Source organism: Netta rufina (genome assembly GCF_964035555.1).
Source record: "Netta rufina genome assembly, chromosome: 8".
Taxonomy (NCBI): Eukaryota; Metazoa; Chordata; class Aves; order Anseriformes; family Anatidae; genus Netta; species Netta rufina.
Window position 1 is genome coordinate 7,190,789 of NC_140131.1, and position 14,764 is coordinate 7,205,552.

Below are 14,764 nucleotides of genomic sequence, written 5' to 3' on the forward strand. Positions count from 1 at the left end.
AATGACACTAGCTCCTCTATGTCTGACTTCATGAAATGAAGTAATGTAAGTTGGTTTTGTTTATTATGAGAACATTTCAGAATTCACATTTCTTTACAGTGCTGGGATATAGCATGTTTTGTTGCCAATTGTTTTCTTATCCAATTGTTTTCGTATCCAATTAATATTCAGGAACTGCAGATTTATGGACGCAGCAATGTACACGAGATCATAGCTCATATTTCAGTTTTGCAGGGGAAATACTCAGCTGATAAAAAAATAGGTGAAACAGAAGACTGAGAAATGGATGGGCATAGAAGAGAATCCATTTACCATAAATAAAAATATCGATGAATATGCTGTAAAGATAAAGAAAGATAAAATTATTTTTCTGTAAAATATCAAATAGAAAACCATCTGGATTTCCAGAAGAGAAAGGTTCCATGGTGCAATGAACTCTTTACCCACTTTCACATGGGTACAAGAGTACAAGTGTGAGAAAGCAAAAAGCAAGTAAGAGGTATATAATGGGGTACATTTAAGTTGCAGTGGAATTTAGGATCAGAGTGTACAGGGCATTGATCCTAAAGTTGCTTCTGAGGTATGAGGATAGTAATGTTAGTTTACTGTCTTTTGTGTCTAAATTTGGTGACCTCTGCAAGCCCAACAAAATTCTGGTCTGTCTTCTCCTCCAGGTCACTGATGAAGACATTCAATGGCCTAGGCCTAAGGGTAGGCTCCCAAGGAACGTCCAGGCGGATGTTCACCCATCTACACTACAATGTTCCAACTTGGATACAAGTATGCATTGTGAGAGTTTGCTAAAACCCTTGCTGAAGTCAAGGTAGATGTTGTTTACTGCCCTCCCTTTGTACATCTTGCCATTTCATTGTGGAAGGCAGTTGTACTTGGTCAAGCATGGCAAACCTTGGTAAATCCATGCTGACTACTGTTTCTAGTTGCCTTCTCTTCCTTCTTCTCCAGAAATTGCTTCTGAGGATGTGCACCGTTATTTTCCCACAGTAGCAGATGCTGACGAGCCAACAGTTCTCTGGATCATCCTTCTTGCCTTTCTTTAGCATTATGGGCTTTTGGGTGGATTTGAGTGTGAAATCTGACTTTCACGTCATAGTTAAGAGATTTGACATAGTCCGTAGTTACATGCTCCCTATAAACTGGGACTGAAAAGTCTATAAACAGTTATTGATCTCCATGTGCTACTGGGGAAATTTTCCAAGATTGGTGACAGCTTGGAAAGCACTGGCATTTTAGAATCAGATCACTGCTTCACTTTTTTGGCATTTACAGTCTTGCATTGTGGCAATGAACATGTTAGATGTGTGTATAACAAAACAAAATGCTTTTAGCATTTTAGTATATTTTGTTTGAGCAATATGAAAGATGGAAATTTCCTGATACAATTCAAAATAATGGTTTTGTTTATTAAAGATCATCATGCATTAAGATGAAGTTGGGATGAGAAAAATGCTTGTTTGTGTGAAAATAATATCTGCTTTCTCAACACAAGCATCTCCTGAGGTTTCTTTGATTCATACCTGATTATGTTAATGACTAAACCAAGTTTTTACTCCTGTTAACACTGCAGAATGCCTACAGTTATACAAGAGTAAAAAGAATTTTAGACCCCCCTCCCCCCTTTTCAGTCCCCAACTCCCTTGGCAATACAACTCTCAGTTATTTTTTTATTCTAGAATTACTTACAATGATGAGGATTGATTTCAAGTTACTGTCTTCTGTAGAGATGGTCAAAGCCTTGGTGGTCAGCCACTGAACTTTCATTATCATTCAGGATGTGCTGTGCACTTACCTACCAAAGGGCACATATTACATGACAGCAAAGGGTGTGTTTACAATGTGTTAGTTAACATGTTATGTGTTAGCATGTTAACACTTGCTAAAATCACCTCTGCTGTTGGAAATCCCAAGCTTGTTTCACGCTGCCCAGGGCGGGAAGGACCTCATGCTCTTCCCACAGTGATTCCTCCAGCTGGTTAAGGACCTGCTGTGATGTATTCTGAAGGATGTTACATATGCCTTGCTTGGAAAGGTGATGTTTTCTGTCTATTGGCTGGAGACAGATGAGAAGGCGAAGTGGTGGGAGTGGTGCCTTGGATGATCTCTAGAGAAAAAATAAGGCAAATATGAATTGAAGATGAGCTGCATATACTTCTAGGTATAAAACTAATTGGCAAATCCAGATTTCTAATTTCATAATTTACTGTATTAGATTCCTGCACCACAAAAAGACACATTTTAAAATAGGTTTAAGAATGGACTAATAAGATTAGCTGGCTAATAATGTTTTAAGGCAAAAAGTATGTCATAGAAAATACCGTTAAATCTGAATCTGGAAAGAGGAAGCAAGCATTGCAAACAATAGGCTGCTTTGAACTAAGAACTTTGAGTACAGGCTGAAATTGTTCAAGATACAACAGGTTTTACTTAATTTCTATGACAGCATCAGTCATCCACAGTCTCTCATGACATGGGATATGTGAAGGTATCTTTATTCTGCCCTCTCAGCTTCCTTTAGGGAATGATTTGTGATTACTTATCTAGAATTAGGAGTACAGACACTGTTTCAAATGTCTCTTAAAATATGTGGTATTGCAAACAACGGATATAAAATGAGATTCACACACATAGCTTTGCTGGTGGCCAAGAACTGTGTTGCAATATGCCGGAAATCCAAACATCCTCCTACTCCCAGAGCCTTGCTGACAGATCTGCAACAACTTCTTTCTCTTGAAAAAGCTACATACAGAATAAGAATAAGAAATTGAGAAGCCTGCTTTTTCTGAGAAGCTAATTTAATTTATAAAATGGAAGGTTAAAGATTCCTCATCAGTATGAAAATCACATTCCTTCTTGATAATTTTACAGTTTCAGGTAACACATAGATTATCTAAAATCCCCCCAAAAACAGAAAGAGAAAACGTTGTCATCCTTGAAAAAGCAACAACAGCAATCCTTGGGATTAGTGTCATTGTTTTCTTATATAGCCATTTAGACCAACAAATCATTCAGCTTCTGCATAAGTACAGGGGTGTGCATTAATGGAACTTGATACAGAAATAGAGCCTTAGTTCAGCAGATCCTTCTATGTTGAAAAACCAATTAAAAAGCAAACACAAGGGAATGGAAAAACAAGTAACTTTTACAGGAATGTATTTTTTAAACAGAGCATACTTTGCAAGAAGTGCTCTATTAGATGCTACATATTTTAATTAGCTGTTTATAAAATCAGGTTGACAGTGTCCTTTAATTAGTAGACATTGACTTATTCCACATGTATTATGGCATAGTGAATCTTATTAAGATAAATGTTTCTCTCTGAAGATATGAAAAAAAATCCACTATCATTTGTTTGCCTACCAGATTGCTCACCATCAATATGTCTGTTATTTAAAATGATGAATTTTAGTCACATATTTAATTAGCTAATAGCTGATCTCACTGTAAGGTCTTGATCCTCCTTACATGTGTTCTTTCATCCTGAAAAAGTCTTTGGTTGTATCTTGTTTTTGAAGTTTTCTTTTGAAATTGTCTTTGCTACTTTCAAACTTAAAATGCAATAAATTAAATTATTAAAAGTAAAAATCATTGTGAAAACATTTACCATTTTGTGTAGTTTTATACCTACCGTTCATATTAGTAGAGGCTATGGATTAAAAAGAAACATTAAAAAAAATTAAAGTTAGTTTTTCCACTTGGGTTGCTGTAGATCCTTGGTTTCTGAGAAAATTATGTGTGCTTTTAAAGGCTATTAACCTGTTTAAGGTTTCTGTGCCTTTGCATATGACTGCTCGGTATGCAGCCTTCTCACAGATTGAGGTTGTTTGATGGCAATAGTTGGAAAGTACGGCGAACGTGCTTTAGCCTATTCTGAGTCAAGAGAGCTAATAAGAAAAAATGATGTCTTAACACTGTTCACATGAAAGATGGTAAAGCTCTCATGGACATTGTTGGTTGGGAAAGGGACTTTTGGGGAGATAATTTGTTATTAGTTGTTCATGGTACTTCATGGTACAAATGGTACTTCTCAATCCCTATGGATTATATCAGTGCACAGAGTAACATTCAAGGGAAAACACTCCCCTCTCTTTACAGAAGAGTATATGCCTCGCCTCTAAACCTCTTCTTTTCCTTCCAGTTTGCAGTGATGTATCATGCTACCAGTACCAAGAAGATAAGAAAGAAGAAAGCTTCTTCTTTATGGAGGTTGCAGTAGAATGGGTTATTGTGGCAAGTGTGGTGCTGCCAAGTAGAAACAGAGCCAGAGATGTTGCAGAAGTTTGAGGCTTTCCTACAAAAAACCTGGAGGCAATCTGTGGGGTTTAGGTAAGCCCAGGCTGCCAACAATTACAAAAGTTCTGAAGAAGCTCTGCGAGATGCATTTGTCAATGAACTTGCAGCTACATGGATGTGTATGCGACTGCCAATAAACTTGCATTAGCTTAACAAAATATCTATCTATCTATTTATGTATAGATATATAAATACCTGTATTACTTTTGAATGAACTTTCATTAAAAGGAAACTCTGTGATAATATGTGGTCACTGATACGAGTTCCTCAGAAACTACTATAGGCCAGATGGCACAAAATCAAACAATTTGCACTGTGAAAACAAAGGGCATGAGGGTGCCGAGTGCTTCACAGTGACAGACTAATAGCGTACTTCAGAGTAGGGTGGAATATCCATCAGGCTGTTTTTGCTGCTTTCAGCTTCCTCACAAACACTGAACAGTAATCAAGCTTCAATCTCTATGGAAAACTGGCAATATTACTTAAAGAAAAAAGTATTCTCTGACCTCTGGAGCATGTTATTACTAAGAGAAGGGCATAATTGACTTTTTGGATAGACAATTATTTGTTCTTGCTATTGTCCCGTAACAGCATGGTTTATAAACCTTATATCCCAGTCATGCAGGCAAAACTCTGTTACCTTAGCTTGCTGTTTAATTAGCTTTTACAATTGGACATTGTTTATATCCTAATAAATGTTGCCTGAGTATAGACTTCCCCTTAACCAATTATACCAGATGTTTTTCTGTGAAGGTCCTAATTAAATAGCATCTATTCTTGTGTTTGCTTTAAATCCTGCCTATTGTGTAAATCTCTGTAAGAGCACAATGCTATACTGGGACATTTTACCAACATTTCTATCACTTATTGGTTTGCTGACTGGTTGCAGCTGCTCCTTTAAAAGTTTTTGCTTACTGTAAATCTCGAGTTTACCCCACAAACATCAGGACTGCACATCAGGAAGGTCTTGATGTTTGTGGGGTGAGCTTGAGACTTGGGAAACCAAATCAGTTCTTTGCTCTGCAAAGTGGGCTTCTCAAATGACACAAAGTCAGGTATGACCCCTGTCAGGATGGCATAACGGGGTGGCTGGTGTGGTTACCTGCTGTTCAGTCCTGCAGTTTTCAGTACAGAATTTAAAGAAAGATGGAATTGACTTGAAAACCCTCCACTATAGAGAATGTCACATTGCAGATACTGCATCTGGTTTATGAGCAACTCTGCCACCTATTTTAATTTTGGTACAGTTTCTGGAACGATCAGCATCAGCTGTCCCAACCAGTGCTGTCTCCATTCTTTAGTCAGACTTTCAGTATACTTGGACTTCATCTGTCCTGTATAATGGAATCTTACTTTCTGACTTTTAGGTCAGATTTTCAGGTAGGATTTTAAGAGCTTTTATATTCCAGGTGCTGTTTCTTAAGAGCTAAGTTGCCACTGTTGTGTGTCCTCAAAATATGTAAAGGTGTAGAAGCCTCTGTCCTAGGTGAATCAGTGAGTTCTCAAACATATTATTTCAATGCTGTGTAAAAAAAAGTAGAAGAGAGAGATGTATTAATGAGAACACTGTCTCAATGCCAATCCTTATGGGTCAGAAGATTAAGAAATACAGTAGCCCATCTGCACTTCACCAAATATCTTAATTTAGGAAATAAACTAATTTATTTATTTTTATTTTTTTTTACTATGTGCTTCCTCCATCTAAACTTAGTCACTCTAATGTCATTACTAATGTCTTCATTTTGAAATTATCCTTTATTTTTAGACGCATTAGGTAGTAATTACATGAAATAATAGCAGCTTCTGATCAAATGCATACATACCTGGTCATTTTCTTAAGATCTTATTTTGAGGATCTTTTTCTTCTATAGGGCCACTAAATCTTGCAGGGAGGGAGGGCTATAGAATCACAGAATATCCCAAGTGGGAAGGGACCCAGCTCCTGGATCCACACAGGACCACCCCAAAACCAAACCATCTGTCTGAGAGCATTGTCCAAACACTTCTTGTACTGCAGCAGGATCAGTGCCATGACCACTGCCCTGGGGAGCCTGTTTCAGTGCCTGACCACCCTCTTGGTGAACTGGTGAAGATATCACAGATGCAAACTTTAAAAAGTCCTTTTTTTTTTTTTTTTTTTCCCAGACTATACCAAACTCTACCTAGAATTTGATATTACCTGGAGAAAATACCAAAAACTTAAAGAAAAGATGCTGTATGATTTATATCCTGAAACACATAAAATACTGATTTTAAAATGTTATTACAGACATGGTCTTGAAGCTGGACTTTTACCTGTCTCGAGATGGTCAGGCTGGAGTCTGCATGGGGGCACTAATCCCTGATTATCTTGCTAACCATCATCACTTACCACATTGTCCTTAGAGGCATAATGACCTTTTTCTCTTGAGTTCACATTCTTCTGCCATAGCAGAAGGATTTAGTATTTAGTATTAGTATTTAGGACTATATTAACCAAAGAACCTATACTCTTGAGGGAAGGTGGTTGGATTTGATAGGCCCCATATTTTGGTTTACTCTGTACCCTGGATTCCAGTGGGAATGGCTCTGACTTGCTGTTACCCTGTTTCTAAGCTGTTTAGAGTGCAGCTATGGACTTGAGTTTTCTTTATTGCACTGTTATTAAGGCTAACATTGCTAATATTTTGCACTAAAAGGACTTCTTTAGGTGGCACTACATGATTTATGGAATAATTGGCAAACCAAAAATGTTCCTGCACAAGTACAGCACAAAAACAAAGCACAAGGTGAACTAGGAGCTTGATAGCTGACCGCCTTGAACCTCTTAGTGCACTGATCTCAAGCCCACACGTGAACTTAACTACCACAGGCAATCTACCTGCAGCCTTTGAATTCATTCCTTGGATTCATTTAAAATAAAATAATAATAAAAAAAGACCATTGCTAGTCCATGTGGCTTGCATTAGCGTAGATCTACTTCACTACTATGTGAGTACTCATAGGCCTATATGATAGGAGAAAATGATAGTTCCTAGTCACTTAGTATGTCAAAAATATCCTAGGGAAGACAAGTGCACATTGGGGTGTGCCAGATGTTTACCATGATCTGGTGTATATCACAAATGTGAAAACTGAAAAAGGCCTTTTTGTACTGGGATTTTATTGTGTCTGTTGCCATGCTTAAGCTAACATAAGGTTATTGTGTTCTTAAGTAAATTCCTCCAAGGACTGTATCAGAATCATGTCAAACCTTCAGAAACATTGACAAAGTACCAGAGTATACATTACACTTAAGGTTTGAAAATTATGCAGATGTTCAAATGCCAAGAGAACTGATTTAACCTTTCATCTTTCCCAAATAAAGTTCACTTTTCTTCTGTATATGTATATACCTTTCCAACAGGAACTTAAAAATGAAGGTTCTTTATTTCCTGAAAATAATTCTAAAATATCGATCTTGCAATAATAAGGGTTTGCTCCTGTCCTCGGGTAACATTTCTTTTTCTGTTCTGTACCCAAGTGTCTGACACCAACCTTTCCCTTGGACGTCTTTCCTTTTCTCATCAAACGCAGGGCATACATTCAAGCCAACCCCTCAACATAGCTCCGCACCACTTAGAGGGACAGTAAAAAGCTATATTTGAGAAAGTGCTACGTGTTGGTGGTACCCTGCTTTTACAAGCTCAAAAGCGCTTGTGGAAGAGTGTAAAAGAATCCCAGAGTCACGAGTTGCTCACTGTCTGTACACAGTAGGGTTGTAATTTACAGAGTGGGTTCCTTCAGGCGGACTGTTTCCCCATGTAATTACACGATGCTGATGCACATCCTTGAGGACAACCATTAGGAACAAATAGTTCAAAGTAGCCATAAAATGTAAAATTAAAAAATATTTTCAGGAATGAAATGAGATGGTGCTTTGCCAGCATGGGCACAAATTGATCCAAGTTTTGTGATCACGATGTCTCATGTTTCACATCAGTTATCTCAGGGTAACTTTTTGATTATTTCTGAAGTCACGCATTGAATGAGGGGAGACACACTTTGACCTATCCAAACGAGCTGCATTTTAATTTTTCCTATGCTTAGAAATACTACAGAAAAATGCAAGAGGTGATATTATTTTAATACATTAATACATTAAAGATACTGTCCTGATAGAAGAAATTACAATCTGTTTTTATACATTACATAAAAATTGCAGTAATAAATGCTAGGGGAACAGAAAGAGTGGATTGAGTTTACAAATAATAAGATTACAGCACTTCTCTACCATGTACACATACATGTTTTAAAATTCACTTCAATTTTGTTGCCTCAATCTAGGAATCTAGGTTTTGATTTTTCATTTCGTCTCTCCCTCTTTTTTATTTTATTTTTAAAAATCATATTATCAGATTATAATTTCTGTCTGAATCCTGCAGACCATAACATCCTGGCTAAAAACTTGAACAGACTTTTTTTTTTTTTTTTTTTCCTTTTCTTTGATTTGGACTGCACCTACTCTACTGTGCCTCCACAGCCAATGTTGATGGCCTATTTCTAGCAGAAACGTTGTTGAGGCCTTTTATCTGACCGAAGTCAAAGCTGAAGTACTATATGTACACAAATGCATGCACTGCTTTATTCTACACTAGGAAAATAGTGTAAAAGAAGTATTATATGACATAATTACACCTGGATTTTTAAATCCCTACTTTGAAGAACATTACCTTATCATACACTGTACTATATCTGGGGCGTGTGAAAAGCATGCAAAACTTCTGCATTAATACTTTAATTTTCTATTCTAATCCAGCCTTAGCAGTTACTTAAAAACAATTCATGAAAAATCCATAATGCAACTTAGTGGGTTTTTTGTTATGTATAAAAAGTTTTCTTACTTTCCTTCTTTTTTATTTGCAAATTTTTTAAACGCTCTGAAATTATCAGGATTGTAAAATTGGATTTTTATTGATTTTCCTGGAAGATCTTTGAGGTTTCAACAGATATATATTGACAGCAGCCACCTCTAGTTGAATCGAAAGTATTGAATACATAATGCAAATCAATCTATTGTCAACATATTTGAATTATCCTCATGTTAAAAAAAAAGAAAAAAGTGATCAGATTTTTTTTTTTTTCCTGTCAGTCTTTGCTCTCGTGGTATTACGTTTTCTTATATTCTTATGGGCTGCAACAAAAGATAAACAAAACAATGGAATATCTAATATTTTAAATACAAGTAAGAATAAAAAAGTAAAATATGCTTCACAAGTCCCTGTAGATTATAAATAAATAAAGATAGCACAAATCCATATTTAGAAAAATAATTTCTTTCTCAATATTTGTAATGGAGTTGTCAGTCACATTAATTTTTATGTAAATTTGTCTAAGCTGATGAATCATAACTGAATAATTGCTTAATCTTCCCGGGTTTGGCCAGCATTTCCATTTGTATTTCCATTATCTCAATTTATTTTTATTTGTTTATATAATGGTTTTTAAGAGTCCACTCCAGAACCCATACCTAACATGGCAAAACAGGGGGCCTGACTCAAGTCACTTTCAGTCCAGCACAAGACGTGGATGCAAGAGACAGACAGAGATCAGAATAAGACAACACTAGTCACCATGACAGACAGTAATCTTGGCACACAGCTGACTATTCATTATCATTCCTTCAGTAGACATCACAGCATAGGAGATTTTTAGGGAGGGATTTGAAGGAGGAAAATTAGGTGAGTGGGAGTGAGAAGCAGCAGTGAGGGAAAGCATGAAGGTGCTGGTTTGAAAATGTAACAAGTAGAGAGTTATTACTGAATGAAATGTGTGGGGGGAAGACGTTGATTTCTCTATAGGATATTAAAAGATGATAGGGTGGGAATAAGCTGTGAAGAGCCATAAAAGTGAAGCAGCTTTTGCTTGCTGAGATGTTGAAGGAGGAAGGATACATTGAAATAAGGAATATGGCTGAAACAATGAATGTGAAGGTAACCAGTGCAGCAGTGTTTTGTAATGGTGTTCTGTTGTTTTGTGATATTCAAAATTAGATTATTAGCTCTGGAAGGGCAGTGACCAAAGACATCTTTGTAATAAAGAGCACCCTAACGTCTTTTCAGATGCTCTAAAAATGTGCAAATGAAAAGGAGCAAGTGTTTCTCCTGATTACTCTTTCCCTCATTCTTCAGTCCTTATTCTTGAAGTTACACCATTGAGGTATACTTCTCTTTTCAGATGAACTTTCTATATGAACTTTCCAGTTCTTTTCTCTAGTCAAATTAGCTTACTGTTTTTGGAAAGACTGCATATCATCTATATTTAACACCATTTCAGCTTGGTGAGGTGACTATAACATAGCATTAAACTCAGACTAAAAAAAACCTGACTGTGGCATTTCTGGGTTTTTCAAGTGTGTTAACTCAGAAGAGCTAATTTGACTGAAAAAAATGCTTTCCCCCAGATGTCTTTGAATTCAATACACATTCTTGCAGGTATCTGATAGAATGGCAGTTGGATGCAAAAGACCTTTGGATTAATATTTGTGGTCACCACAGAAGGAAGTCTCTCAGAAAAATGTGAATAAAGAGGTCATGTGAAGAACTGATATGGAAGGTTTCTCCACAGGCACTTAATTCTTAGAAATTTGCAGATGAAAAATGCTCTATGTGTATTAATAGATAGGAATGAAATATGGATGAGGGGACACTAAAGCTGGAATAGCAAGTAGAACAAAGGGGATAGGGGACTTGGGGACATGATAAGAAACCAGACTAGAGTAGCAGACAAAACTGTGTAAGACCTGGGAAAAAAAAAAAAAAAAGGAAAGTTTAGATAAAAACAACGAACAGCTGAGTATTATGAAAAAATATTTTAAGGTCTGGGACATGGCTACCAGGGAACCTAAATAAAAGGGGTTGTAACAGACAGGGTAAAGGATGACCATAAACAAAAAAGCATCCTAACTACTGAGATAGATATGGTCTGTATCTTCTCACAGACAAAGAGAAAGCCAGACTTGATAGCAGCTAGGCAAATAAAGAGGAAGAGAAGCAATCAGGTTAGGTCTATAGTTTCTGCGACAGATGTGCAGGAGGTACTATAATGTGCATACACGGAGAGGTCCAGAAGATAACATAAAGATGTTTTTGTCTATGTTAAGCTTGAATTGGTGCTGATGTTTCTCAACGGACATGCAGAACAATCAGCCATGAGGTGTGAATGAACAGAAGAGAGTACATGCAGCATATTCTGAAGAGAGGTCTCCCAGGATCATTTGCCAAGCAACAAACAAGGCCTGGGTGATTAGCTAGCCTGGGGAAACGGTATGAGGGAGAGGATGGGGGGGCTCACTGTAGTTCTCTGTCAGCAGTGAGACAAATCAGGCTTTGCAATATCCTAGTGTCCACCCACAGCTTATGAAGGCTGAAGAGATAAAAGTATAAAAATTATTTTCCAGAGCTTGAATCTCGGTGGCCCTTGATGACTTTTAAATGCTGACACAAAGCAAAGAACAATATGCTTGCTCCAAAAGATCTTCTGACACCATCACAAAGTGTCCTTAGTGCAATACTTCAGATAGGTGTTTCACGTCATTGGCATAGGAACATGGCTATATTTGAAAACTTGTGACTGTGGCCATCATACAGAAATATACCGAGTGAAAAGAACTAGATGAAGAGACCTAAGCACCACTGAAAAAGAAAGGAAACAGCAGAAGAGAACCTAAAAAACAAATGCTGTAGAAACAACCAGAGAAGTATGAACTGAAAGAAGGCTGGGATGCTGCAAAGGGCAGGGAGAAACAGAAATGATGAGGAGGTAACAGACTCTACAGAAAAATATAGGTGTGTAGAACCTGCAGGCATTACCCAAGTCAGTACCTTGTTAAGAGGAGTTACACTGGAGCAGAAAAAGCACATGCCCAACAGGAAGATAGGGAGGTGAAGAGATGTTTAAATAACAACATGTTAGATGGAGAAATATACAATTTCACTTCCCCTGATTTTTAGGCTTGGAGTGTTTCACTAACTGGTCATTGGTCTCTGTGAAGTGGTTATGTTAATTTACTAGATGTAAATAAACAGACACATAAATGTTTCCATAGCCATAAGCACAGCCCTGTCCCAGTCCAGTGGGATCGGGTACACCCTCAGCAAGTTTGCTGATGACACCAAGCTGTGTGGTGCAGTCAACACGCTGGAGATAAGGGATGCCATCCAGATGGACCTGGACAGGCCTGAGGGCTGGGCCTGTGTGAACCTCATGGAGTTCAACAGGCCAAGAGCAAGATCTGGGCCTGGGCAATCCCAAGTACAAATACAGGCTAGTGGGAGAATGGATTGAGAACAGCCCTGAGGAGAAGGACTTGGGGGTGATGATGAGAAACTTGACATGAGCTAGCATTGCGTGCTTGCAGCCCAGAAAGCCAACCTATATCCTGGGCTGCATGAAAAGCAACATGGCCAGCAGGTTGAGGAAAGGGATTCTCCCCCTCTACTCTGGTCTCATGAGACCCCACCTGGAGCCTTGCATTCAGCTCTGGGGCCCCCGGCACAAGAAGGACATGGACGTATTAGAGCAAATCCAGAGGAGGACATGAGGATGATCGAAGGGCTGGAGCACCCCTCCTAAGAAGACAGGCTGAGGGTGTTGTGGCTGTTCAGCTCAGAAGAGAAGGCTCAAGGGAGACCTTATAGCAGCCTACTAGTACCTAAAGGGGGCCTACAGGAAAGCTGAGGAGGGATTTGTCAGGGGGTGTAGTGATAGGCAAAGAGGAATGGCTCCAAACTAAAAAATGGTAGATTTAGATTAGATATTCGGAAGAAATCCTTTACTATGAGGGTGGTGAGGCACTGGAACAGGTTGCCCAGGCAAGCTGTGGAGGCCCCATCCCTGGAGGTGTTCAAGGCCAGGCTGGATAGGGCTTTGCGCAACCTGGTCTAGAGTGGAAGGTGTCCTGGCCCATGGCAGCGGGACTGGAATTAGATGGTCTTTCAGGTCCCTTCTAACACAAGCCATTCTATGATTCTATGATCTCCCCCCACGTCTGTCCATGTATGCAAATATACATGATTCTAGGACTTGATGATTGCGCTTTTAACACCATGCTCGTCCGATGGCTAGCCTTGCTTCTGAGAGCTTGGAGTTTGTATGCGCTGAGGACATACGATGGAGCTTCCATCTCAGCCTTGCATTAGTGAGACATGCATCATCAAACCCAGCACGCTAGGTCTTTTGGGAAACACACACATAATTAGCCCCTTTGCACCAAAGACTTCATCGCTGTATTCACCACATGGTGAGTGTCACCCAGTGGGCCTGCGAACACACACACACACAGGCAGAAACCCTCCCGTCCCCTGGAAGCCTCACTGTATTTGCCATATGGTCAGATTCACCTGCTAGGTCTGGGGGATGGAAACAGACGGGTAACACACACACACATAATGAAGCTCCCCACTGGGCTGCCTTAAAAAAAAATGAGAAAAACATAAAAAAAAAAAATCGCCATAACTTCCACATGATCAGACTCATGCGCTGAATTTTGGGGCGGGGTGGGGTGGCCACACAGCTATGAAGGCTGCCTTCAGGTACTGCCCGCGCTCCACCTGAGCTCATCACCCTGAAACCAGGAGCGGGCGGGCTCTGCCCCTATGGGGCGATCCAAACCCTAACCCCCCGCTGTCCCCGGGGCCCCCAGGCTGTAATTGCTCCCCCGTGGAGGCGGCGGGGAGCCGCGCACCTCGGTAACGAGCCCCCCTCAGAGCCCAGCTCCCCCCCGGGGCAGCGGGCAGGCTTTCCCCGGGGCGGGGCGGGGCCGGGCCCTGTCAGCGCCGCAACATGGCGGCCTGCGGGAGGCATGGGGAGGGAGGGAGGGAAGGAGGGAAGGGGGGGGGGCGCGGGACTCCCCTGGCGGTGACGTGTGTTGCCATGGCGACGCGCGGGCAGCGTCTCGCGCCGGGTGGGGGGGAGCGGGGGGGATGACAACAAATATGGCGGAGAGGAGCAGGACGGCAGAGACGGGTCAGTGCCGGCCGCAGGCGCCTGGGCGGGGGGAGAGGGGAAGAGAGGAAGAGACCCCCCCCTTCCATCCCTTTCTGCAGGGGGTGAGGGCTGCTGCTGGCAGCAGAGGGGAGGAGAGGGGCTGCCTGGCTCGGAGCCCTGTTCTCCGGGGAGCGGGAGGGGAGCGCCTCCTGGCTGAGGGGAAGAAGGGGTCCGGGGCGGGAGCCCCCTGCCCAGGGAGCCGGGGAAGGAGGGGCAAGGCCCCGTGCCTTGAGGTGAGGGGCACCTTCCAGGGGGTAAATGGTAGTGGGGGGTGATCCTTCAGGCAGGGGAAGGGGGAGAAGCCCCAGGCTCTCAAGCCCTGTCAAAGGGGGGAGCCCTGTCCCAAGGAGAGCCCCCCAGCCAGCCCACACGAAACGTGGGGGGCAGCCCTGCAAGGGGCTGGTGGGGCAGCCTGCACCACGCACCCGCCTGCCTGCACGGGGCAAAGGTG

The 14,764-nt window shown here is 40.7% G+C and overlaps 1 protein-coding gene across 1 annotated transcript in view; it reads left to right on the forward strand.

Annotated features, from left to right (window-relative positions):
- Positions 1–14,249: 14,249 nt before the first annotated feature.
- The window catches only part of BEND5 (BEN domain containing 5), a gene marked incomplete at its 5' end in the record, with an annotated part of 583,001 nt that continues 582,486 nt past the window's right edge, over positions 14,250–14,764 (forward strand). The window contains one exon of the mRNA XM_084291495.1: positions 14,250–14,296. Within this exon, the coding sequence (XP_084147621.1) occupies positions 14,250–14,296 (47 nt within the window). The remainder of the gene's footprint in view (positions 14,297–14,764) is intronic.